General features: G+C 47.2%; 1 protein-coding gene across 6 annotated transcripts in view; it reads left to right on the top strand.

The window, feature by feature from the left end:
• The window catches only part of CDH12 (cadherin 12), an 873,293-nt gene that overhangs the window by 676,384 nt on the left and 169,756 nt on the right, over positions 1–27,153 (top strand). For all 6 annotated transcript variants that reach the window (XM_077353396.1, XM_077353395.1, XM_077353393.1 and 3 more), the window contains one exon: positions 194–606. In XM_077353396.1, the coding sequence (XP_077209511.1) occupies positions 376–606 (231 nt within the window). In that variant the 5' untranslated portion in view covers positions 194–375. The remainder of the gene's footprint in view (positions 1–193; positions 607–27,153) is intronic.

The raw sequence follows: 27,153 nt of genomic DNA, 5'->3' as shown, positions 1-27,153 counted from the left end.
TCCAGGCAGACACGCAAAGACTGCAAAGAGGAAGGAAGCGTCCCTATAGCTCCTGTGCAGCGTGAGAGTCATGACTCCCAGCTCTGCGTCTTGGCTCCCTGTCTTTGGAAACTAGCTGGGTGTGAGAGAGCTTGCATGCATACTTTGAGGCAGTTGTATAGAGTTTCACGTTGCCATGTACATTTTTTTATAGGTCCCTTTAGATGGAATTTAATGTGGCAGAAACCGGGTCGTCCGAAGGATTAATGCCTGTGTCAGCATTCCGGCAGTAAAGAGAAGATCTGCAGCCAAGTCGTGGCGGCCCACAGACAGCCTCAAACCTGGATCCTTCAGTGTTGGCATTTTCAACTACTTGCTGCGGGGAAAGCATTGCCAATGCTGACACGGAACTGCTTATCCCTGCTTCTCTGGGTCCTGTTCGATGGAGGTCTCTTAACACCACTTCGCCCACATCTACGGCAGACTTTCGAAGCGGAGCCAAGGGGAAATGCTGTCACCGGAGCAGAGGGGAAGATGTCCACCGTGCGGGTCAAGCGAGGCTGGGTCTGGAATCAGTTCTTTGTGCTGGAGGAATACATGGGCTCCGAGCCCCAGTATGTGGGGAAGGTAAATGTTCCCTCTTGTTAAAGGTTCTGCTTTCGGAAGCCGGTTGTTTATATGTCACGGATTTAAAGTGGCCCATCTTTTTCACACCTTAGCTTGATGGCATTATACACACACACCCCTATGTCTATGTTGGTATGTATCTTTCTACTTACCTGTTGATTTATCAGTCTCTCTTTACTGGTTTCCTTTAGACCAGAAGAGGGTATCATAAGGACTTTCTGGAGGAAGGGTCTCCAATGACTAAGTTGGCTAGGTCAACTGTCACTGAGTTTTCCACAGGTAGTAAAAAAACACTGCATAAATGAAAGCATTTCATGTTCAGATTTTGACCGTTCAGTATTTTAAAAGCTTGACAAAATGTTTAATGCCTGGAAATCTTAGAACAAGTGTGCAAGTCATCGTCCTGTGAGTATTTTTTTCTACAGACTATGTTTTTAATCATTTAGATTGGTTTTGAAGTACAGCTTATGTCTTTCTTTGGTTTCTGATCAATAGCACATCTCTTACACCATTCAGGTGGGCGGCCATGTTGGTCTGAAGCAACAGAGCAAAGTTTGAATCCAGTGACATCGTTTAAGCCCAACAAGGTTGAATTCTGGGGAGAGGTTTTTGTGGGAACGCACATTTCCTCAGAGAGATGGTGGCTGAGTTTGTGGGAGCTATTTCACTCATACCTATTCTACAGATATTTAGAGAGACTTAAGGTGGATTACAGAGTGCAGAGAGAGCAAAAAATGATCGGGATATTGAATGAGCACTGAAATAAGGCCAGGAGCACAAATTCAGGGCCAATGTGAGTAATCGTAGGAATGTTCAAGGCGAGATATACTGTGATCAATGCAACAGAGCGACAAATCCAAAATTGAAAGCCCATAGACGGGTGCGGTAGGACTAAGAATACACAGTCAAATGACCGTCTGACCAGGAAGCTGCCCAGGCCAGCGGAGTGTGAGCACCGCAGCGTGTGGCATTCCGACGATGCAGGGCAAGTGCAGGATGCAGGCGGACTCCTACAAGACCATGTTCCAATCAATAATCCATGGCCTGTTTGTCAACCAGGATTTCCAGCTGCTGTATTCTGTTAGTGACATGGCAGTTAATGGATCCAGTGGAATGAATGACTTACGGACGGGACATCTGGGTTGTTTCTTAACGGTGCTGAGTGGCAAGCAGCCATCCCTCTAGATTCAAATATCCAATTGCTAATTAAAGAAGAATGTAGGTAGCCATAGCGTGGGGACAATTTCTTTTATTCCACATTATTGACAGCGGCACAGAAGTATATTGGCTCCTGTATATTCGTCTTATTCCCGCACTTTGCATTCTGCTGTGGAGATGTCCAAAATTATTCTCCCGAAAGAAGAAGTGGCTGTAAAACTGGTATCACAGAATGATTGCGTTTTTTGTTTGTTTCCTCCTGGGTAGTTTAATCAAACAAAATTGGTTCTTTTGTGTGAGTACTTGAGAGCTTGTGTTTGGTTGTAAAGCCCGTGAATAAGATGGAAACATTCATTTTTGTTGTCTGTCATTTAGGTACTTTGGAGACCATGTTTGTTTGTGTGAGAGAGGAAATCCACAGAACCTTATCAAGCAAAATTAGCTTGTCTCTGACCCTTAAGTGGCATTGCGTGTCAAACTATTGACAAAGCTGAACAACATAATGGAGATCAAGAGAGGCAGTTTCCCCTGCCATGTCTCTCCACCCCCCCCCCCTCCAACCATTACAGGTTGAATAGCCCTGATTACCATCTCTGCGCAAGAATGCTTCCCCACACAGGTTGGGCAGATAGGGGAGAGTCACCTGCATTGTGAAGGGGGGTGGACTAGATGACCCTGGAGAACCCCTTCCAGCTCTCTGACTCTTATGATTCTATGAATGAGCATGAAACATAAGTGAAGAACTGTCTCTTGGGAAGGAAAGAGAGAGACAGTGCTTCTTCACAACTCAGGAAATACCTTTGAAAGAGCATTATTTCCCACCATCCCATGATTGGTTGGAGGATGCAGTAATATTTCCTTCTACCTTCTGATGTGTACGTAGATGGTTTGCATGGAGACATCAGTACAGTTTGATGTGTGCAATATGGAAGAACATTTTCTTTCCCCGTAAACAAAGAAATCTTGTTCCTCAACGAAAAAGTAAAGTATAAATGACCTAGCGGTGTGCAGACAGTTTGTTGTTGAAAATAGGACTTCGACTCATTCCTCACCTCTCTCTTTTTAGCACGTAGTTTACTTAATTTTGTGATGTGATCTGCTTATGCTGTGCATTTTCTTGTCCATGACACACTTCATTAGCCGCCAGGGATGCCTGCCTCTCGGTGGGACCCAGGGATCCCCTGGAATTACAGCTCGTTTCCAGATGGCAGAGTTCTGTTCTCCTGGGGGAAATGGATTGCTTTAGAGGGTGGACTCTGTGTCAGTGTCCCCCACTGAGGTCCCTGTCCTCTCCAAACGCCACCCCCTGATCTCCAGGGGTTTCCTCACCTGGAGCTCACAATCCTAAAACCCCATCCCACACTGGCAACCCTATTTGACACCCTCGTCAGGTGTGGGAAATCCTAGGGCAGGGGTAGTCAAACTGCGGCCCTCCAGATGTCCATGGACTACAATTCCCAGGAGCCCCTGCCAGCATTCGCTGGCAGGGGCTCCTGGGAATTGTAGTCCATGGACATCTGGAGGGCCGCAGTTTGACTACCCCTGCCCTAGGATCTAGAGAAAGAGGGAGAATGTGACATTACTTTTCCTTTCATCTAGTTCCTAATAAATCTATTCATGTGAAATTATTTCGGATGATGACAGCCAGAGTTACCAGATGCAGTTGACAACCTCTGGGGGGAATTGGGGGGGGCGACAAGAGTGCTGGTGGACAACGTCACTTCCAATTGGTAGCTGGAAGTGACACAATCAAATCAGGGTGACATGGTAGGATTCATCTGATGCTGGCCAATCAGATATCTTGTGACAGACTGTCACTCGAGACTCTCAGGCTCTGTTGACACAGCACTTTATCTGTTGACACGGCACACTTAAGCTTTTAAAAGTGCAATCCGTCACAGAGGCACATCATTTTTTCATGTCAGGATGAGTGTTGGGACTCAGCTGAAGGTATACATTTATGTTAGTACTAGGGGCAAAGCCCGTTGTATCCAAGAATACAATAAGTAATAGAGATTGGCAGTGGGAAGAGGAAGGGGAGGATTGGTCCAGTCTGTAAGGGCATGGGGTTGTCATGTGTGTTGTGTGGGAGGTTGTGGTGGCGTGGTGGCAAATGAGGGCATGGGTGTGTAGAGATGGGTGTCAAGAACCTGTGGTGTGGAATGTTCGTTGAGTGTGGGAGAGGACTGACCTTTGAGAATTGTGGCATAGTGGTTACAGATGAGCTTTCCAGAGCCATGTCATCAGATATGTGAAGGGAAAATCAGACTGGAGACTCTTCTCAGGGGAACATTACATGGCAACCAATTCCTCCCAGTTCTGCATCATTTCCCTTCTTGTGTGAATTAGGCCACATTCACCGAAATGCCCCTCTGCCCTAATACACATAGGGTAGTCACAGTACACAGGTGTCCACGCTGTTGCTTCTGTCTCCCATATTTTCACTGTTGGTAAAATTTTATGTGCCCACATGCTTCTTTCATGGTTGCTCCTTAGAAGAACGGATTTTTGTACCCTGTTGTTTACTACCCAAAGGCTGTAAATATTTATTTAGATCTTCCTGCACTTTCCAGACTCACAGGACTGATGCTGGTCTGCCTGTCTGCGCCCCAGAATACAAACAGTTGCTGATAAGGGCTGGCCATAACCCATAGCCCAGGAGGGACACTCCTGCACCACTCCCTACCAACTGCAGGCAAAAATGGCTCCTTTGAAGGCTGGACTCTGAGGCATTGCACGATTTTGAAGTCCCACCTCCAAACCTCCAGGAATTTCCAACCCAGGGGTAGGCAACCTACAGGTGTGGCCTGGAGAGCTCCTGGAATTACAGCTCACCTGCAGAGTATAAAGATCAGCTCCCCAGGCAGAAATGGCTACTTTGGACAGGGTTGTGGTAGAGAAGAAACATTTAAGGCTTCCCACACAGGTTGGTGTTGAAATGAAAGACTTGAGGCCTACTGCACAGGGTTGTTGTGCAGATGAAACAGGAGACAAAAAGGCCAGTTTCATCTGCAGAATAATGCTGTGCAGTGGCCTCAAATCTGCAGAGAGTTGCAAAGAAGAAAGACACATGGCTTGGCTGTGTCTAACCCCTGGCCAGAGCAGTATTTTAAGTGAGAAAAGACTTTTCTGTGGCCTCCCTGTCAGGCAACTGTTTGGCAGAAGGGGAAAGTCCCCCCCCCTCAAAAGAAAGGCCCCTCAGTCTCCCCTGCGTTGCTCTTGGAAAGGCCTCCCTCCCCTCAGTCGGGGCCTGTCAGAGGCTCATTCGCAGCAGGCCTGAAGGCGAGGGGGAGCACTCTGCAGCCTCCGGCCAGCTCTGTCAGGGCTCTGAGGCAATTTGCAGTTGGACATGACAGTTAGGACAGCCTTGGGGCGAAAAGGGCTGGCACAGCCTCTGTTCTCATCCCCCTTGGCAGCCCTACTGACCTCCTCTCCCTGCAGTGGTCAGGGGCAGACTGGCAGCCATGTCTCCAGATTACCCTGGAACTCTGGTCTGTCCTGGTGAGGGCCTCCGCTTGTCAGTCCGGGGCCAAGGGGCCAATCCGGTTGTTTTGATCACAGACTCAGCCCACCCCAACCCTCCTTACTGTTTTATTAAGAGGGACAGATAATAATAATAATAATAATAATAATAATAATAATAATAATAATAATAATAATAATAATAAATAGTCCACAGGGTGTGGAATGGAAAAAGCATAGCCCAATCTTATCAGATCTCAGAAGATAAACATGGATGGGAGAACACCAAGAAAGACTTTGCAAGGACAGCAATGGCAAACCACATCTCCTTAATACACACACACACACACACACACACACACACACAATTAAGTAACAGCCTCCCTTCCAGGGCTGTCAAGAAACCCAGGATTCCAGGAAACCCTGGTTGAGAAAGCTTGTTCTAGACTCTTAACAAAGAGAAGAGTGACAAGTAGAGTACCCCAAGGATCTGTCCTGTGTTGTTCAACATATTTATATATGATTTGGATGAGGGATTAGAGTTGTGGGGGGGGGGGGCAGGTGCGGCTGACCCCCAATTTATTCCAATATAGGATGGGGGAGACTTGTCTTGGCAGTAGCATGTGCAAAAAGGATCTAGGAGTCTTAGTAGACCATACATTGAACATGAGTCAGCAGTGTGACTCAGTGGCTAAAAAGGCAAATGGGATTTTGGGCTGTATCAAACGGAGTATCGTGTCCAGATCACGGGAGGTGATGGTACCACTGTACTCTGCTCTGGTTCGGCCTCACTTGGAGTACTGTGTTCAGTTTTGGGTACCCCAGTTGAAGAGGGATGTTGACAAACTGGAACGTGTCCAGAGGAGGGCAACAAAGATGGTGAGGGGTTTGGAGACCAAGACATATGAAGTAAGGTTGGGGGAGCTTGGTCCATTTAGCCTAGAGAGGAGATGACTGAGAGGCGATTTGATAACCATCTTCAAGAATTTAAAAGGCTGCCATATAGAGGATGGAGCAGAGTTGTTCTCTCTTGTCCCGGAGGGACGGACCAGAACGAATGGGATGAAATTGATTCAAAAGAAATTCCATCTAAACATCTGGAAGAAGTTCCTATAAGTTAGAGCGGTTTGTCAGTGGAACAGGCTTCCTTGGGAGGTGGTGGGTTCTCCATCCTTTGAAATGTTTAAACAGAGGCTGGACAGCCATCTGACGGAGAGGCTGATTCTGTGAAGGCAAAGGGGTGGCAGGTTACAGTAGATGAGCGATTGGGATGTGAGTGTCCTCCACAGTGCAGGGGGTTGGACTAGTTGACCCAGGAGGTCCCTTCCAACTGTTATTCTATGATTTTATGAAAGAGGGCTGGTTTTGTGTGAGGATTTTATTTGTAGCCCAGATTCTCCATCTGTCACTAGCTGGTTTGAGCTGGCTGCAGCAAACTGCTAGGCACCCAAGGCAGGACTATATGAGACCTCAAATTAACATGGCCTAGTTGTTACTTGGGCATGTTATTAGGAAGAGTTGGGAGTTGTCACAATGAAGAAGGAGCTTTTTGGCCCAAGTGCAGCATGGGTACAATTTCACTTTGAGATAAGCAGTATTGATGCATCCTTGAGTACTAAGCATCCTCTTTAGGCAAATGTGTCCCTCGTGTACCTCTTCTGTCTCGATGATAAAAATAAAATATGGAGGGTTTCTGGCTGATAGAATGTGGCATAATGAATGCTCAGCGAATGCCTCGTTAACAAAGAGGCAGGATGCATAGATAAGAGATCTTGTGCCGACCATGGAAATTCTATCTGCTGCACCGGTACTGAACCAGTTTTATAGCTGACTATATCAAAACAGGATTCATACTAGTAGGAATTTTGAATTGCAGTTTAGTTTCCAAGGTCAAATGTACTCTTTCCCCTCTTTTGGAGTCATAATTTATCTGCCTGGTTTCTTTTAATAAGTAACAAGCTATTGCTCTGAACTGCGGCCATAAACATGCAAATGAAGTGGCCACATAGTACTGTCGGCACATCTTAGCCATGGCTGCCATTAAACACCCCCACGATTTGCACACCAAAATAAATATCTATAACTTCTGTCTACATGGCCTGTTAGAGCAGACTACATGACAAAGGTGCATGTGAAATACACAGATGCTGCATAATAAATAATAATAATATTTGTTTATTTCTAACCCACCCTTCCAAATTATTGATGCACAAATACTTGCATGTGAAATACACACATGGTGCATAATATTGAATTACTGATGCACAAATATTAATGAACTAGCTGCAAAGCCCATTCCTAAGAACGTGCTTTGAAAGGGCCCCCCCTGCCCTCCCCCAGCCATGCCACGTAAGTGGGCCTTGGGCCGCTCACAGCAAGTGGCACGGGTGGGGGCTGGCCAGCTTGTGGGACTGAGCTCCTTAGTAGGGCAGGAACCGATGGAGGACGGAGCTGCTTGTTAGCAGCCCAGGCTGAGGCTTACTCATTAGCAGCCTGGGCAGGGCTTGCTCGTTAGCGGCCCGGAAGGCTTTTGAACCTCCACAACCACCCTTCACCCAGGGCCCTCTCTCCTGACCTGCTGCTGGCTCCACGTCTGAGAACAAAGTGGCATTCAGGAACAGAGGGCGGGAGCTGTAGGGGCAGGGCCAATCAGGATGTGGCTAGCTTTGCTAGCTGCACCCTGATTGGCCCTATTCCAACTCGGACATCCTGGACATGTTCCACCCCCTAGGCTGTTTCACAAACATTAAGAGGAACAATGGATAAGGATGTGAGTGTATTTTGCCAGAAATAATAGAGCAAAGAAGCAAACTGGTGCAAAAGTGGAGAGTTATATAAATTAAATTTGTAGAAGAGGGAAGAGCAATTAAAATTTGGGGGGTATCAAAACATCAGAGATGAGAAATTTGAAACCATCCCTATGCATGTGTTTAAGGCTCTTAACTCATGCAGCTGGAAAGCAATTTACAAGCAAGCCAATACCATTATGATCAATGGGAGCTTTGCTATCAATTTCATTGGCAGGTTGATTTTCTGCTTACAGTCTATTATATTTCAGCTGCATTATATCTATTATCATGATGTCCAGAATTTATACAATTGCTTAAGAGTATCATAGATTTTCAGTGACAGACTAATTTATATATTTATATATGTCCCCTTAATCAAGATTTCAAGGACTGAGACTCTGACAGGTGTTGTAATGGTTACATATCTTATAATAGAACCAGAGCACTAACAATATCTCTCTAATTTATAAATAGAGCCTTAATGGGCCTATTAAATCAGCTGTCAATTTTACTAAACATTTTGGGATGACTAGTTAATTTTGGAAGCCACCTGGAAGAGCACCAGAGAGATTTACAACAGTGTTGTCAGATGTTATCAGCCAAAACTCTCAATCCATTTTCTGTTTGATTTTTTTTGCCCCTGGAGAAGATCTTAACCAATGCCAGCGTGCCAAAACTGATGGCGATTAGGGAAGCACACAGCAACCGATCCTGAAATACTGCCTCAGGTTTATACTTAGTCAAACTGCGGCCCTCCAGATGTCCATGGACTACAATTCCCAGAAGCCCCTGCCAGCATTCGCTGGCAGGGGCTCCTGGGAATTGTAGTCCGTGGACATCTGGAGGGCCGCAGTTTGACTACCCCTGTCAAGCCCATCACTAAAACTCTTCATGACAGCGTGCGTGGGCCATTGTAACCCAAACTGTAAATCAAAGCGTCAGATCTAGTCTTCCTTCATATCATGCTGTGATACTGGATTGTCGCAGCAGCCATCAGGTTGCAATGACAGGAGGCAGACACTCTTTTTAAAGAACTGGCAGATCTATACTTTCAAATAGGTGTCCTGATTTTGCTATCAGTTTTCCTTGTTTTGATCAATGCAGCACAGAACTAAGGAAGCATAATCGGATATCCAAAACATAATGTTAAGAGAGCCAACAAACTCTTACTTGTCTCAACAGTGTAAGAAACTAACACAAGCAGGGTTGAGGCAGTGGGGTAGCTTTGCCAATTCCCAGGTGGGGCATAGAAATCTCCGGAATGACACCTACCCCCCAGATCACTGAGATCAGTTCCCCTAGACAAGATGTGCAGGGTTGCCTTGTTTTAATCCTTATAAAAACCTCACATTAATCCAATGTGAGGTTCTCTTGTGGCCTGTTGTGAGCCTCTTGTGGCGCAGAGTGGTAAAGCAGCAGATATATTGTCTGAAAGCTCTGCCCATGAGGTTGGGAGTTCGATCCCAGCAGCTGGCTCAAGGTTGACTCAGCCTTCCATCCTTCCGAGGTCGGTAAAATGAGTACCCAGCTTGCTGGGGGGTAAACGGTAATGACTGGGGAAGGCACTGGCAAACCACCCCGTATTGAGTCTGCCATGAAAACGCTGGAGGGCGTCACCCCAAGGGTCAGACATGACTCGGTGCTGGCACAGGGGATACCTTTACCTTTAATGTGAGGTTATTAATTGTATGATGATGCAGGTTAGTGAGAGTTGCATGTCATGGGATGCCAATAGTATTTAAAAGGATATAAGGCAGGGGTCGTCAAACTGCAGCCCTCCAGATGTCCATGGACTACAATTCCCATGAGCCCCTGCCAGCATATAAGGTGTACCTCCTCACATGTGCAAGTGGCAATTGGTTGATGTTTTCCACAGACGCCTGTATGTGTTTTGGTGCTCAGTTCCGGACACAGCTTCAGACCCACTGCTTCGTAAGGAAATCCAAAGAGCAGTGAGTTGTCCCCGTTAGTTCGTACATATGAAGCCCCCTTTGAGGATCTGTAGCAGGAGGATCTGTGCATGGACAATTGGTTGAGCTCTGGGTGAAATCATCCATTGCTCAGTTGTGGGCTCTAGACTGGACATTGCAAGTACGGTTTCACGGTTACGGTTTTAGCTGGGTGAGAAAAAGGGGAAACCTCTTGAATTGAGCCCGGAAATAACCATAAGTTGGTATAAGCAGAACAAGACAGGAACGATGCGGTTTCTTCAATTTACCCCAGACAACACTCTGGCCACAACATTTTGCACCAAATGTAGTCTCCAGAAAGTGTTCAAAAACTGTCCCATGCAAAGTGCATTTGGCTCTGCAGACACACTCAACCGTCACAGATGTTCTGCTGAGCATCTCTCCAAGTAAGTCTCCTTGGGTGCTCCTGTTAGTGACCACTGCTTCCGTATCCTTCTTGAGACCATCAGATGTACTGGTTTATTTTCAACCAAGAGGGTCATGGTTAATGGTCTGTAAGAATGGTGCATGCATGGCCATGCAAATAGCACTTGAACTTTTTGAGTCCAAAAATAACTGCCAAAACCTCTTTGTCAAGTAGAGAATAATTCCTTTTTGCTGGAGCCCCAGTACAGAATGCAAATCTAATTAGTCTCTCTGAGCTGTCTGGGTATACAGGGGACAAAACTGCTCCCACTCATACTGCGAAGCATCACCAGCCAGCACCAGGGATAATCTAGTGTCAAAACACGTTAGCATCTACAACAGAGTCTTTGAGGTTTGCAATGCTACTTCTTGAGCCTTTTCCCATTTCCATGAAACATTCTTGTTTAATAACTTGAGAAATGGGGCCAATTTAGTGGACAATTTAGGTAAAACCCTATGACAGTTTTTCAAAAGACCAAGGTATGCTTTGAATTCTAAAACACAAATAGGTTCTGGGGCTTCAGCATTAGTCCTTACCTTGTCATGTGCTAGATCGAACCTTTCAGTTTCAATAATTTGCCACAAATTAGGAGGAGACCATAAAAGAACACTTCTCTGTAGTTTGAGTTCTGAATTCTTTCCAGTACCACCTTCTGTGTATTCAAATGACTTTTCTACTCTAGATGATTGTCACTGAGCCAGACTAAGGTACTGGAGCAAAAGGCACGAAGAAGAAGAAGAAGAAGAAGAAGAAGAAGAAGAAGAAGAAGAAGAAGAAGAAGAAGAAGAAGAAGAAGAAGAGTTGGTTTTTATATGCCGCTTTTCTCTACCCGAAGGAGTCTCAAAGCAGCTTACAATCGCCTTCCCTTTCCTCTCCCCACAACAGACACCCTGTGAGGGAGGTGAGGCTGAGAGAGCCCTGATATTACTGAAGAAGAAGAGTTGGTTCTTACATGCCGCTTTTCTCTACCCGAAGGAGTCTCAAAGCAGCTTACAGTCGCCTTCCCTTTCCTCTCCCCACAACAGACACCCTGTGAGGGAGGTGAGGCTGAGAGAGCCTTGAGATTACTGAAGAAGAAGAAGAGTTGGTTTTTATATGCTGCTTTTCTCTACCTGGAAGAGTCTCAAAGCGGCTTACATTCGCCTTCCCTTCTCAGCCAATTCCAGTCTACCAAGATGACATCTCAATGTCAGCATTTTGAATTGAGTCCAGAAACAAGTTTACACTATTTATTGTCCTCCTTTCTCATATGGACTCCAGGTGGGTTACACAGAATGAGTCGAGACAGTTCATGGATGGGACATTCAGTGACCAATGCAGTAGGATGAGGGTTGTAGAACCAACGAACTCTGGGCTTTCCCATATTCTCACTTCCCTTGTTTATGTGTTCCTTGTTGCTTCAGGGGAGGGACATTCTTTCCTGTATGTTTTTCTCCCTCTAGTGGTTGATTTGATATTACATCACTGTGTGTCTGCCATAAAAACCGGCAGTTTAAATCTGCAAGGAGATATGCTGGACATAAAGCAATGTAACAGTAGAGGAGAAAGCCACATTTGGAACATTCCTTGACATTCGGAGAAACAGGAAGGCACAAGTGAGGAGAATAGGAATGAGGAAAAGCCCTTTGCGAACCCTTTAATATGGAGTGATGCCATTCTTTGCGTAGAAAGGCACTATTGAATAATTCAGTTTTGCATAGTTTGTGGAAAGGGATAAGATCAGGAGCCTTCCTGACTTCCTCAAGCAGACCCTTCCACAATGTAGCAACCATAACAGAGAAGATATGTGTACAGTTGTTGATTTCTCCCTTCTGCATTGGATCTTCAAAAAAGGGAGGAAGGATGACCCGGGAAACTACAGACCAGTGAGTCTGACCTCTGTTGTGGGGAAGATAATGGAGCAGATATTAAAGGGAGCGATCTGCAAACATCTGGAGGACAATTTGGTGATCCAAGGAAGTCAGCATGGATTTGTCTCCAACAGGTCCTGCCAGACCAACCTAGTTTCCTTTTTTGACCAAGTAACAGGTTTGCTGGATCGGGGAAATTTGGTTGATGTCATTTACTTGGATTTTAGTAAAGCTTTTGACAAGGTTCCCCATGATGTTCTGATGGATAAGTTGAAGGACTGCAATCTGGATTTTCAGATAGTCAGGTGGATAGGGAATTGGTTAGAGAACCGCACTCAAAGAGTTGTTGTCAATGGTGTTTCATCAGACTGGAGAGAGGTGAGTAGCGGGGTACCTCAGGGTTCGGTGCTCGGCCCGGTACTTTTTAACATATTTATTAATGATCTAGATGAGGGGGTGGAGGGACTACTCATCAAGTTTGCAGATGACACCAAATTGGGAGGACTGGCAAATACTCCGGAAGATAGAGACAGAGTTCAACGAGATCTGAACACAATGGAAAAATGGGCAAATGAGAACAAGATGCAATTTAATAAAGATAAGTGTAAAGTTCTGCATCTGGGTCAGAAAAATGAAAAGCATGCCTACTGGATGGGGGATACGCTTCTAGGTAGCACTGTGTGTGAACGAGACCTTGGGGTACTTGTGGATTGTAAACTAAACATGAGCAGGCAGTGTGATGCAGCGGTAAAAAAGGCAAATGCCATTTTGGGCTGTATCAACAGGGGCATCACATCAAAATCACAAGATGTCATAGTCCCATTGTATACGGCACTGGTCAGACCACACTTGGAGTACTGTGTGCAGTTCTGGAGGCCTCACTTCAAGAAGGACATAGATAAAATTGAAAGGGTACAGAGGAGAGCGACGAAGATGATCTGGGGCCAAGGGACCCTATGAAGATAGGTTGAGGGACTTGGGAATGTTCAGCCTGGAGAAAAGGAGGTTGAGAGGGGACATGATAGCCCTCTTTAAGTATTTGAAAGGTTGTCACTTGGAGGAGGGCAGGATGCTGTTTCTGCTGGCTGCAGAGGAGAGGACACGCAGTAATGGGTTTAAACTTCAAGTACAACGATATAGGCTAGATATCAGGAAAAAGTTTTTCACAGTCAGAGTAGTTCAGCAGTGGAATAGGCTGCCTAAGGAGGTGGTGAGCTCCCCCTCACTGGATGTCTTCAAGCAAAGGTTGGATACACACTTTTCTTGGATGCTTTAGGATGCTTAGGGCTGATCCTGCGCAGAGCAGGGGGTTGGACTAGATGGCCTGTATGGCCCCTTCCAACTCTATGATTCTATGATTCTATGATTCTATCCCCAGTCATTCTGCTTAACTGGGCTGTGGATCTGACTACCTCGCTCCCTCTGCTATCTCTGTGAGGTCATCATTCTTTGTTGTTAGGTTATAATGAAATGGTTGACCTTAAGGGTGAAACTGGTGAGAACAGGAGATGGCTCTCTCAGCAAGAGGTTGTAAACTTTTAGGGCTCTCTAGCTCAGCAGAATAAAGTGCCCACAAATCTTGCCATTTCGGAGAGTTAGTAGGCTACAATTGTAGCTTTTCAGACGTAAAATAAAAAAAGAGCAATATAAGAAAGACAGGCAAGTGGAGGAAAAATACAGAAACGAAATTGTCTTGACAGCCTAGAGCCAGTTCAGCAGTCTCTTATTTGCGTTCGGAAGGCACTGGGGATGCTGATGATAGAAGGGCTTGATGGGCAAACAAAATAAAGAGCAAATGGTGGGGGAATGGAGGAGGGAAGCTCCTCTTTGTTCTTTATAGCGCTCAGGATCGGTTAGTCTCTTGCAGACAGTGAAGCAGACGCTTTTGTCGGAGGCGCTAACGATCCCTCCCTACTGCATCCGGCTTCTCCTTTGCTTTTGATTCCTAGGGTGGCTGTCGATGGGGCTCAGGGCTAAGGAGCAGGCTGGGAAGGAGGAGGCATGAGTTGAGGAGGGGGGCTCTGAGAAGCCTTTAGGAACAAACTCAGAGGTGGAACTAACGGATGTCTTTGTGGCTCTTTGCAAAGCAGCCATCAAAACTTGCACAAGGGCGGAATCTTTGTCGGGGTAATCAAATGGCCAACAAGTTTCTAAACTACTTTGAACTCTGAAAGGGACCGGACATGTTTGCTTGACGAAGAGAGAGAGAGCAGTGTTTTCCAGCAGACAACACGCATTTATTTATTTTATTTTATTTAGATTTTTATACCGCCCATTTCTTTGCAGCTCTAGGCGGTTTACATTGAACATTAAATAATACAAATGACATGGAACGATGTATAGTACCAACAGTATGTAACATAAACCACATTATAAATAACAATTAACAGTAACATTGGGGTTGGTTCTTTCATGGTGCCACAAATGATGGTAGGAACATAAGAGAAGCCATGCTGGATCAGGCCAATGGCCCATGTAATCCAACACTATGTCACAGAGTGCCGCAAACCCAGCAATCATCAGTAGGTCCAGCAGTAGGGTCAGACCCCAGGAAGCCCTCCCTCTATTACTCCCCCAAGCACCAAGAAGAGAGAGCATTCCTGCCCCAGAGAGTGTTCCCTCTGTACTTTGGGGCTAATAGCCACTGATGGACCAATGCTCCAGATGTTTCTCCAGTCTCCTCTTGAAGCTGTCTAAGCTTGTAGCCACCACTACTTCCTCACTGTGTCACAGTGTCCAAGATTATGATGCTGGGTCAGCATTCTCAAGGGTGACCCAGCCTGCCATTCATAAATTCAAAGCTGAGTGCACCACACTATCGTCACGAGCTATAGGCTGGTCCGGCTGACCATAGGAGACCCCCTTGCAGAGAACTGCTCCAGACACATGTGTTGCAAAGAAATCAGTCTTTATTGAGGAGTTCCATGGTGTGAAGTGAGACAGAGCTTGGCAGGAACAAGAACATTGACAGAGACAAGGACAGGTAGCCCCCTTGGGTCTATATATAGGGGGTTAGTTTAAGCAGGATAAATCGTTCTCATAGAGAGGCTTTTGATCTAAAAGGTGCACATTCAGGAGACATTCAGTCTGCACCTCCTGCTCTCCCTGGCAGTAAATTTCCAACCCCTACTATGTTAACCAAGGGTCATAAAGTGTGCGATGGAGGAGGGGAGGGAAGGTACAGAATAATGAAAGGAATGTGGGGGTTAGAGATGGGTGGATCCCTCGAACCTCTAAATTAACACTCCCCAGGAGATTGGGAGGGCGATTATGACAGCTATGCAATCCTGTGTCCATTTGAAAGTCAATTCCTCATGTGTTCAGTGGGGCTTCCTCCCTGGAAAGGATCTTGATCTGTGGGGAGCTTTATGACTGATAGTTGCCACTTCTCCCTATAGATTCACGTGGACAGCCGTGTTGGTCTGAAATAGCACAACAAAATTAGAGTCCAATAGGACCTTTAAGACCAACAAAGATTTATTCAAGGCTCAACTTGAATAAATCTTTGTTAGTCTTAAAGGTGCTATCGGACTCTAATTTTGTTGCATTTCTCCCTATAGTTTGAGTTAGGTTTGTCCAGAGCCATATTCATATCAGACATCCACTTAAAATAGGGTGCAGCACAGGAAACGTGACCTAAATCTACTCTCCGTATCATTAAGCAGTTCCTTAGATGAGAAGGAGAGGATCCCCCGTAAAATGCCCGGTTTTATAAACCTCTGTCATGCTCACATGAGAATCCCCTCCCCTCCCCTCCCCTCCCCTCCCCTTGACTGAATTAAAGTGTTTCAGTCACCTGCAGAGATTTTGTTGTCATTCTCATAACTTCTTCTGGCAGCCAGAAGTTCCCACTCTTGAGCGTTATCCAGGGTGTACTGTGTGGAGGAGAGTTAGAATTGCATCTTGTCTTTAGTGGGGAACCTTGTAGCCAGAGTTAAATTTGGTGGCTCCTAAAGGTGTCCTTGGACGCTAACTTTGGGCCATTCCGCACATCTTTAATATAGCACTAGTCTTACATTTCGTTTTCGCCACTAAAACTGAGTTCTGCATGACGTTGTGAGCAATCTGCAACACTCCTGCAACACTAGCGCCAAAATCACTTTGTTGTAGTGATTTTCAGGGAATCGGGAAAAGTAGATTCACCCTCAGAAAATCGCTACATTCCTGCCAACAACCTGCAACACTTGCAAAAAAGACATGTGCGTTCTCAATGTAGCGGTTGCAACAAAGTCCCTCCCCCTGGCTCTCTCCTCCAAACTTCCGGCGACGCGATCACCATTTTTTCCACTCAGAGCAGGGAAAGCAACGAACCAGCAAGGCTTCATTCCCCCAGCGAGGCTTCTACGGCTACAGTCCCTCCACAGAAGCGCTTTAAAGCTCCCCTAAGTCCCCAAGCACAACACAGCCCCCTTTAATTTCGGCCAAAAATCGCGCCCTTGCGGGGAGGGGGGATTTTTTTCCCACTCGGGGGAGCATGGTAACGATGAATCGCCAGCTCACATGCCAGTTAGATGGGTTTCTCCGTTGCAATGAATCAACACATATCGGCTGTTCCATTTGATTGATGGCCAGGGGCGGGAACAAGCACAGAAAAAAATCGCTTCCTTTCTAGCGATTCCTGCGAGACCGGAAACCTGTGGGGAACGAATGAAACGCTACTGGATTCCACTACAAATGCAGGTATGCGGAACGCCGAGATTCCACTATTTAAAATAGTGTTTCCGCTTTGTGAAAGCAATTGGCAACATTGGTCCTTGTGCGGAATGGACCTTTGTTCCGCTGCTTCAGACTAGCACGGGGATCCATCTTGACCATTTTCTACACATCACTCAAGACATGTTTTTGCTTATTTTTTAAAAATGGATACTCTGCCTTTTGAATCATTAATTTCCAAAGTGGTTTTCACGCCCTCTGTGTCCCAGCTGTAGTCCTTTGGCAACCGAAAGCCAGAAGAAAGACCTTTGGGGCAAGGCAGGGAGAAGCAAGGACTCCGCAAGCTCTTTTCTGGCTAAGAAGTGGATTTGGGCTACTTTTCCAATATTCTCCTTTGGACCTCTAAGGGAGGCCTCGGTGCGTTTTCCTTGATGCCTGCAGCCCCCGGGCAGCTGGAGAACTGTTTTATTCATGAAAACATTTCCACAAGTACTTGGAATAAAGAGCTGCTTGTTCTGATGAAATCAGATTGGGACTCAACTTTTACAGTTATTCAGTGTGCATTAAAATTTCCGTAGACTCTGCACAGCTCAGATACATGCTTCAGTTGAAATTGGATAATCTCTCTGTGTGGAGACAGTTCCATCTGTGTTGAATAAGTATTGAATCAAACATTTTTCTAAGGGAGACGTTACATTCCCAGGCACCCTAAGCATCGAATGCTGCCTTAGAGAGGGCCCAGGAAGACACTGGGCTGCAGTTCCCCTTCTATCGCCTCTCTCTACCGGAATAGCTTCTACAACCCCACCACAAGGTAGTCCTGGTGAGGGCCTTCATGATACCTCCGTGGGATCTGCAAGGAGTAGGGATGCCAGGCCCCACCCAAGTGGGGGTGGGGGCCCTTGCTTTCGGGCTTCACCTCTCCATCACCAGTCACTGGGGGTGAATGTCACCCTCCCCCCAAAAGAAAAGAATACTGAAAATTAACACGACATGCCTACGTGACTCAGAAGTGGCATTAGGCATAATGGGGGCATCAGGGAGAAACATTATGGTAGTGGGGGGGGGGGGAGAAACTCTATGGGAGGAGCTAATTCTACCCTAGTTTTGCCCAAATGAATTTTTGCCCAAAGGCCAGAGCATCATCCCTCAATGTGCCTCTGGGTCACATTAAGCATAAAAAGGTAAAGGTAAAGGTATCCCCTGTGCAAGCACCAAGTCATGTCTGACCCTTGGGGTGACGCCCTCCAGCGTTTTCATGGCAGACTCAATACGGGTTGGCTTGCCAGTGCCTTCCCCAGTCATTACCGTTTACCCCCCAGCAAGCAAGCTGGGTACTCATTTTACTGACCTCGGAAGGATGGAAAGCTGAGTCAACCTTGAACCGGCTGCTGGGATGGAACTCCCAGCCTCATGGGCAGAGCTTTCAGACTGCATGTCTGCTGCCTTACCACTCTGCGCCACAAGATGCTCTCACATTAATCATATGGTGTTAATTTCCATATTCCCTCCTACACCCAGTAAATGCTCCCCCAATCCCAGGAGGGGGGGAGGGTTGGCAGGGACCTCAGTGGAGGGCAACACCATATAATCTCCTGTCGAGAGCATCCATTTTCTCCCATGGAACTGGTCTCTGTAGAGAGGAGAGGATCTGTAATTCTGGGAGATCCTCAGGTCCCACCTGTAGGATGGCATCTCTACCACTACCCCTAATATCCAGTTGAGGGAGGTCCCTGGTGGCTGCTCATGCAAGCAGTGCCTTAGACTGGGGAGGGGTTTTAACCACCTTGCCCCTCCTCTCTCCAAGCACACCTCCCTGCCAGCCTGGGCCAAAGTCTCCACGAGCTGGTGATTTGAACCTAAGTCTTTCAGATCCTAGTCTGATACTGTAACTACCATCTTGGGTGCGGGTTCAAATCCCCTCCTGTGGCCCAATCAGATGGGAAGCACTGGATTCTATCTTCAAGAAGGTTTCATTGGGTTTTACACTATCATAAAACAGTTAAGCATTTTTATTATTAATATTACTATTTTGTAAACCTGCATGATTATAGCAACATGGAGGGAGGATTCTCTCAAAAGTTATGGGATTTTTCTGCAAGGGGAGGTGGCTGAATATACGGTTAAAGAGCATTTAATCTCTTTCACTATCTCCTATGTTTAATTATGCTAAGAATTTATTTATGGCTCTCCTGTTTTCTATGGAAAGTTCTATTAATTTGGTTCTATGATTAATATTCTCACACTGTTTCTGTATTCCATTGTTATGGCATATTGGGCTGAACAATAAAAGTGAAAAACACCCTGTTCTTGCAGCTGTAGTTTTAGTGCAGTCTTCTGATACCGGGTAGAACACTGTCAGGGAAAATTGGGGAGGGGATGGAGGAAAGCTCAGGGACCAAGCACAAGATTTGGATGAGGTAGGTCATAAATTCAATCTTTAGCATTTTCAGTAGGAAAGGATTTGGGTAGCTGGGAGGGGAAAACCACTGGATCTGCAATATTGGTGGTGGTGGGGGGGTTTAAGTGCCATCATGTCACTTCCAACTTACTGTGACCCCGTAGATTAATGTCCTCCAAAGCATCTTATTACGTGGTCAAGTCTTGCAAGCTGAGGGCTCTTTGTCTGTTGCCTTCAGCTGTTCCTAGCATTATTGCCTTTTCCAATGACTCTTGGCTTCTCATCATGTGACTACAATGCAATAGCTTCAGTTTTAGTCATTTTAGCTTCTAGGGAGCATTCAGGCTTAATTTGGTTTCTTATTTGGATTTTTTTGGCTGTCTCTGGTATCCCTGGCGAATCTCAGTGGAGTCCAAGGTACTGCTATTGCATAGGGTTGCCAGACAAGAGGGATCTGGGAATTCTCCCTGAATTTCAACTGGCCTCCACACTACCAAGATCAGCTCCTGTAGAGGAAAAGGCAGGCTCCAAGGGTGGTCTCCAGGAGTTCCCTCTTCTCCCCAGACTTCACCTTTGCCAAGCACTACCTCCCAGTTTCCAGGAGTGGCCAAGCCAGAGTTGGCAACCTGGACCGCATCACTTCAAGCTCCCCTGGGACTTGTCACTTTCCCAGCGGCCAAGATGTCACCCTGCCACAGCCGCATGGGGTAAAGGGCAAATTCTGATTCCTGGGGGGTGTTTTTGCAGCATGCTGTGCCTCTAAGAGGATTGATGCGGGCTATACATTTGTTATTAGGAATGCTGGAAATTTCGCCATGAATCCCTCCGATGGTGGAATGTATTCTGTTCAAAAGGAGCAATGAGACATGAGCTGATCATTTGGTCTGCTTGGTTTGTGCAAGCGGCCAGGAATGCCTGTCATATCAGTGTCCATCGGTTTCCACAAACCTGCTTATGCACAAGACGACTGCTGAGTCAAACTGCCTGCTAGCTGTGAGCATCACTAAGAACTACCAAAGGGCAGGTCCTTATTGAAACACAGGGTTTACTGAAGGCTGATTTTTTATGATTGGTGAGCTGTCTATTTAAAGCATTGCCTGCAGAGATGGAGCAAGAGTGGGAAGGCAGTAGACCTCATTGGGGCTGTGTGGATGAGCGACAGGGTTGTGAGCATCCAGCATAGTGCAGGGGGTTGGATTAGATGACCCAGGAGGTCCCGTCCAACTCTATGATTCTATTGTTCTGGAGGTGGTAGGGCTTCGGTCTTTGGCCTTTTTTGTCTTTGGCCTCCCCGCTGAGTCCGTGGCTTCCCTACGGGCCTCGGAGCAGGGCTACTGTGTCGGTGACGTGGCTTCCCTGCTCCGAGACCTGCAGGGAAGCCTCCCCCTGCAGTGGAGGCAGTCAATTGATGGGCCAATAAGAAGGTGCTTCGCGCCTTCCAATTGGCCCCCCTGTTGCCAATGGCCCCTGTTTCCTATCCCCGACTGGGCCCACCCCCCTTAGCCTTAGCAAATTATTTATACCGCTCCCCAAGCGGTTTACAGATGAACTATTGAACTGATAGCCAAAAAATAGCATATATATCAGTTCAGAAATTACGAACAACCCAAACTGGAGGGGGGGGGGGGGTTGTGTTTCTCCACTTGTTATCCTTTAGTGTTCAGCATATAAGAACCGACTCTTCTTCTTTAGTGATATCAGAGCTCTTTCAGCCTCACCTTCCTCACAGGGTGTCTGTTCTGAGGAGAGGGAAAGGAAGGCAAATGTAAGCCGCTTTGAGACTCCTTCGGGTAGAATAAAGTGGCATATAAGAACCAACTCTTCTTCTTCATGATGACTTTGAAGTACACAGCCCACCATTTCACATGCTGCCATATCTGTGGTGTATTTTATATCACTGGAAACATTATGGACAATTGATTTTCCAACAAAAAGAGCAGTCAACTGTTTTGGCTTTTGAATTAGTGCAAGGTAAGCTTTTGCTCGGTAAATGAGTGCATTTTGTTTGTCTGTGTGTGTGTGTGTGTGTGTGTGTGTGTGTGTGTGTGTGTGTGCATCTCTGGGCTCACAGACTTTAGCATGAGCATTAATAGCAGCATTTTAAATCTTTTCATCTGTGAGAAATTAGAGGGCACGTTAGATCGCAACAGTGAATCCCCCCCTCCCAATTTTTTCCATCAGGGCTGCTGTCATGGAAAGACCTTTAGCCGCCAGTCAGCGTGGGGGAGAAATTCCTAAGTTCATCTGTCTGTAAATTATTTTTAGCTCTATTGAATTGTGGATTTTTTTAATGGTCTGTAAACCACTTTGAGCAGTTTCCTGGAGAAGCACCATGAAATTAAGACAAATGAATCAACCATGTATGGAAGAAGGGGGCCTGGGGGCCTGCATGAGATGTGCTGTCAAGTCATCCCCAACTCCATGATGACCTATGAACTGGCAGGCTTGGTCAGTAATAATTGGCAAAATTGTGTGGGCAAATTGTTTGCATGGGCCAAATGAGATCCAGCCCAAGGAGGGAAGGTTAGCAGCCAAAAGAAGCCGGTATTTATGCATTTCTCCCCCTTTGCCCATAATATTTTTCCCACCACCTGCTTTCTCCATAGTTCCAGCTTGTAATCCTACAAGACAAGCCCACTGGGCATACCTGCTGGGAGAGAGGCAAAGGACAAGGGTGCAGAACCCCCTTCCTTCTCTCTTTGAGGCCTGCGGGAGGAGTCTCAGCCAGCAGGGACCTCCCAGACTCAAGCAGGTCTTCACAGTCCTGTATAGACTTCACCTCTCTTCTGTACCCTAACCCTGAGAATTCAGAAGAAGATTCACGAAAACTGGCAGCCAGCAGGCATACGGCTTAACTGCTGCCTCAGAGGCTCTGCCACACAGGGGAGGGGCTGGGGCTCAGTGGGGGAGCCCCTGCTTTGCACGCAGAAGGTCCTGAGTTCCCTCCCTGCCACCTCCAGCAAAAGGGCCAGGGAGGAGGTGATGGGAAAGACTCTTCCGGAGACCCTGGAGAGCCGCTGCCAGTCTGAGCAGGCCGTTCTGACTCTGATGGACTGAAGGACTGATGCAGGATAAGGCAGCTTCACCTGTCCCTGCATATGCCAGGGCTCTTGGTTCCCTTTCTTGACGTCCTCAGTTTTCAGTGGTCCCTAGTGCTAGATCCGTGGGTCCAGAGACCAGGACACTGGGAGTTCATTTCGGCTCTTTATGTTGACCCCAGCATGATGGGACACTTCGGTGATCACCAAAGCCCAAAGCGGCCAGTGCTGTGGTGCAGAGAGGAGGGACAGCGGTGGCCGCCGGCTGGTGCACCAACATGGCTGCCGCCCCTCCTTCTGTGCTGCAACGCTGCCCACCTCAGGCTTTAGTGGTCACCGAGGTGGCCAAACCCCACGGAAGTGCACAACTCTAGTCACTCTTTCTCTCTTTGTTATTACTAGACCAGTAATCAAATTACAAAGTACATAAAAACATCTGGCATTTACAAAGTACACAAAAGAATCATTGATAATTAAAATAGTATAAAATTTGAAAACATTCCAGCTATAAGAATCAACATTCTATTTTTAAAACTCACAAGCATTATCTCAAGCAATTGAGACTATCTCTACCTAAGTTGCTCCGAATCTACCCAGCTCTTCCTTGTTTTGATTGCTCTCCAAGCAAATCTGGCCACAACAGAAGTTATTTCGGTGCTTTTGTCTGACAACATGTCTGTGATCGCCTCTGAGTTGGACTTATTCTGTAGGGATGGTATAAGTTCTCTTCTGAATTGATCGTATAGCCTACATTGAAGTACTACATGTTCAACACAACTCTAGTCAGGTGTGTGATTTTTAAGTCCCTGGGAAGGGGGACTGGGCTGGTCTGGGTGGCCCTTGGTGGTCTCTTCCTGCTCTGTGTGATTCTGAGGTCATGCAGGAACAGTGAAGGATGTTCCCCCTAAGACCAAACCAGAAGTCCGAACTGGATGAGGCCACAGAAATCAGGAGCGAGCCCAAGATGCTGCCACTGTGGGAACAGAAAAGTGTGACTATTGTAAACAGAACAAACAGTTGAACAATACTAAACAGAATAAAGCCAGCATCTAAGTGGAGTGCTCCGTAATGGGAGAGTCTTATCCCCCCCAGAGCCTTTGCAGCGGAGAGGCAAGCTTTCCATTAGGCAGAGGTGGGGACACCAGCAGGGCTGAGACTCGCTCTGTAGAAAGCCCGTAAAAAGCTTCGCTGATGAGGCCTTTCCAGTGATTGCGGCTCTTGTGCTGGGCCCCCAGGCACACTGGACTAACACTCTGAGATCTGCAGCTGGAAGGGGAAGAAGAAGGTCCTTGCTTGGGGACTTGGGGAAAGGGGGCCAGCACAGCAGCCAAGCTTGGCCTCTGTTTCTACAGGGACGGGTCACACGGAGCCATCCCAGGTTAAACCCCAAGGAGAAAACCAGGCAGCCTGTCCTTTTAGCATGCACATGGGTCACCTGCTCCTCCCCTCCCCACCACTTATATGCAGGCATTTTGCAGCTCTTGCTCTGCACCTGATGAAAGTAGCCTTCTCTTTACCTGTATCGGAAAGAATGCTGACCCTAAGGAAATGATCCTGCAACTTTTTTTATAGGGAGGGCTTTATCTCCCCCGAGCATGCTCAATAATTCTATTTTACGGTGGTTGGTTTTTGTTGAACTAGTGACACGTATCAGAAAAGGCAAGCTCTACAAACAATGCGGACTCATTATTAACCACCCGGGCATTGTTTTACAAGCCGAGAGCAGGGGGAGGGGGGAGGGGAATGGCCTTTTCTTCTATGGAAATGAGCTCCAGAAGGGAATTGTTTAGGATTAGGGTTGCCAGTCCTCACGTGGGAACGGGGATCTCTTTGGACGAGTCAAAACTTGCTCGATACCCAACTGGAGAGGGAGGTGAATTCTTAGCCAGGCCTTCAGGGTGCAGCGGTCTGAACATGGAACGGGGTTAGCCATTATCAGCTCCACTTCCAGTCCCACACTGAAGATGAGATCCAGGGTGCAGCCTTCCTGAGGAGTGGGGCTGATGAGAGTCCCAGTGTCACCATGGCTGACACCAGGTCCAGTCGATTCCAGGGGATGGTAGCTCAGCATGGACATTAAAGTCCCCCAGGAGCAGTAGTGGCCAGGCTGCTGCTGCCTCCAGCAGGGCTGGTAGGGCATCTGTTGGTGCATTGGGTGCATGGTACACTCCCCACGTGGCCAAACTCTCAGCTGCATCCCACTTGTGGCCAACACATTCCATGACTGGTATCAATGGTGCAGGAAGGGCTCTGAAGGAGCAATTCTCCTGGGTTAGAATTGCCACCACTCCTACCTACCTTGTGGTCCGCGACTGATGGAGGATGGAGAACCCAGCAGGCGTCAGTTCTTTTAAGGTGACTGCTTCAACCTTCCTGACCCTAGATAGGCTAGATATCAGGAAAAAATTTTCACAGTCAGAGTAGTTCAGCAGTGGAATAGGCTGCCTAAGGAGGTGGTGAGCTCCCCCTCCCTGGCAGTCTTCAAGCAAAGGTTGGATACACACTTTTCTTGGATGCTTTAGGATGCTTTGGGCTGATCCTGCGTTGAGCAGGGGGCTGGACCAGATGGCCTGGATGGCCCCTTCCAACTCTATGATTCTATAACCCAGGATTCCATCATGATCTACTTTGGCAAGAGACTGGGTTACTGCAGGGTCTTTACCAAGTCTTACGGGGTCCTTTTCCCAGGTAGAAATTTTTTAAAATAATGGTGACAACAACATGCACTCAAGGAAATTTGGGGGGGGGGGAACATTGGGGTACACTCAAAACACATGCAAGAACAAAATATACAAGTTCCAAAGCACCATAATAGAGAAAAACGGGAGATTCAGAGGAGGGTTGTGTGATTCGGCTGCTTCGTCGGCCGTTCCCTCTGGGCGCAGCCAGCACCGTGCCGCGGGGGGGGGGCGGTGCCGGCAGCGGCGTGACAGAGGGCGCTACCATGCAGCCGCGGAATTCCGCACCTGTGTGGTTGCGCCCGCTGTCACGCCGCTGCCGGCACCGCCCTCCCCCCGCGGCACGGTGCTGGCTGCGCCCAGAGGGAACGGCCGAGGAAGCGGCCGAATCGCACAACCCTAATTCAGAGTAGGGTCAGGTGATATTGACCTATCCCTGAAGAGGTGAGGATCAGATGGGACTGTCACATGACCAGCAGAGCAGCAGAAGTTGAGGTCGGGGTCAGCAAAAAAGCACAAGTTGTCTCAATTACTGAGCACAGTGAAGTGGGGCCAAAGGGCTATTTTTTATAGCAAAAGGCAGCCTGCTGCATGCTGGAAGCTGGATGGGCTTGCTCCTGAGGACCAGAAGTTGCCCAGGAGAAGACAATCCCAGTTAACTCTTTATGAAATGATATGGCAGAAGGTTGACTAATGAACCCAAGATATAGAAAAGTGGGATGCGGCAGATGCTGGCAGAGAGGAGAGATTGAGTGATTGCCTGTCCTGACGGCCCATTAGTGCAGCTGCGAGTTTTTTTTTGGGGGGGGTGTTACATGACAGCCTTGTGACACCCTAGTGTCAGGAAGAAACTGTTGTCCCAGCATGCCCCATCTTTGTTTGATTCGGTCTGCACTCTCTTTGTTTTTCTTTTTTAAATAACATGTTATTGATTTCCATAAAGACAAGGAAACATAAAGAAAAAGATTATCTATCATCATATTCTATAAGGAAGTCTCAGCGCTGGCTAAATTCTGCAGGTGGTCTTCTGTTCCGTAAACTGTTGAGTTTCGCCACCAACACAGATTCTTTGAGTTTCTCCAACTCCAAGTGCAGGCCGGATTATCCTTGCTGCTCCCTGCCTGAAGGGAGCTGCCTGAAGGGAGACGGGGGCTGCAGTCATAGTATGGAGGCAAAATTCTCTGGCTAAGGCAGGCAAATTCACAGGACAAAATACCCGACAACATATATTTCAGATTTAGCGAAAATTTTCTGCAATTCCTCATGCATTTTTATCCAAAACCAGCCTTCATTTTCTGAACCCAGAGATTCCCGACTGCAAGACAATTTGCCTTTCTATGGGGCAACGAGGGATGCCTCTGGGGGCCAATCCTTCTGGCCATTAAAAGGAAGGGTCTGTCACGCCTGACTGGGAGGAGGGAGTCTGTGGCATTCAAAGCAGACTGTGGGGACAGGGCTGAGCACCCCTTCCTTCCTCCTCCTGTGCTGTTTCTCTCTCTACTCCAGAAACCGTTTTTCCTCAGGAGATAAAAAGGAGTCAGGTCTTATTCTTATCAAGTTATAATATATAGCCTCAAGTTTCTGCAGTTTAGAGATAATTTTGTATCCCTTTTGTTATGAATCAGAGGACAAATATATGGGGGGGGGTCATTGTGTTTCTGCAAGTGGTGTTACTGGCTCTGGGTTGGAAATGCCTGGGGATCAGGGGCAGTGCCTATAGAGCAGGAGTAGTCAACCTGTGGCCCTCCAGATGTCCATGGACTACAATTTCCAGGAGCCCCAGCCAGCAAATGCCGCCTGGTCAAGCAACCCCCGCCTGCCTACCCCACTGGTTTGAAGCACCCCTTAACGGAACCCCACCCTCCAGGGAGTCCCATCACACACCAGTCTCCCTGCAAACAGGCTCAGTCTCATGTTCCTAAAACCCGCTGTGACAAAACAAACACTTAACAATAACAATAACAAACAATAACAATAACCAAGTAGCACAGGGAGGGAAGGAGGGAGGGAAGAATCTGCTATTCAAGCACCCGGTAAAGAGGCCGGGGCCCGAGCATGCAGCGCCTTATAAAGGCGCCTTTTGGCCCCACCTTCCCATGCCATGAGTGTGGCGGCACATCTTGGTTGATGATGCTGGGGCTG

The sequence above is a fragment of the Paroedura picta genome, chromosome 9, assembly GCF_049243985.1.
Source record: "Paroedura picta isolate Pp20150507F chromosome 9, Ppicta_v3.0, whole genome shotgun sequence".
Lineage (NCBI taxonomy): Eukaryota > Metazoa > Chordata > Lepidosauria > Squamata > Gekkonidae > Paroedura > Paroedura picta.
Note: the sequence above shows the minus strand (reverse complement) of the source record. Positions and strands in the feature narration are given on the sequence as shown.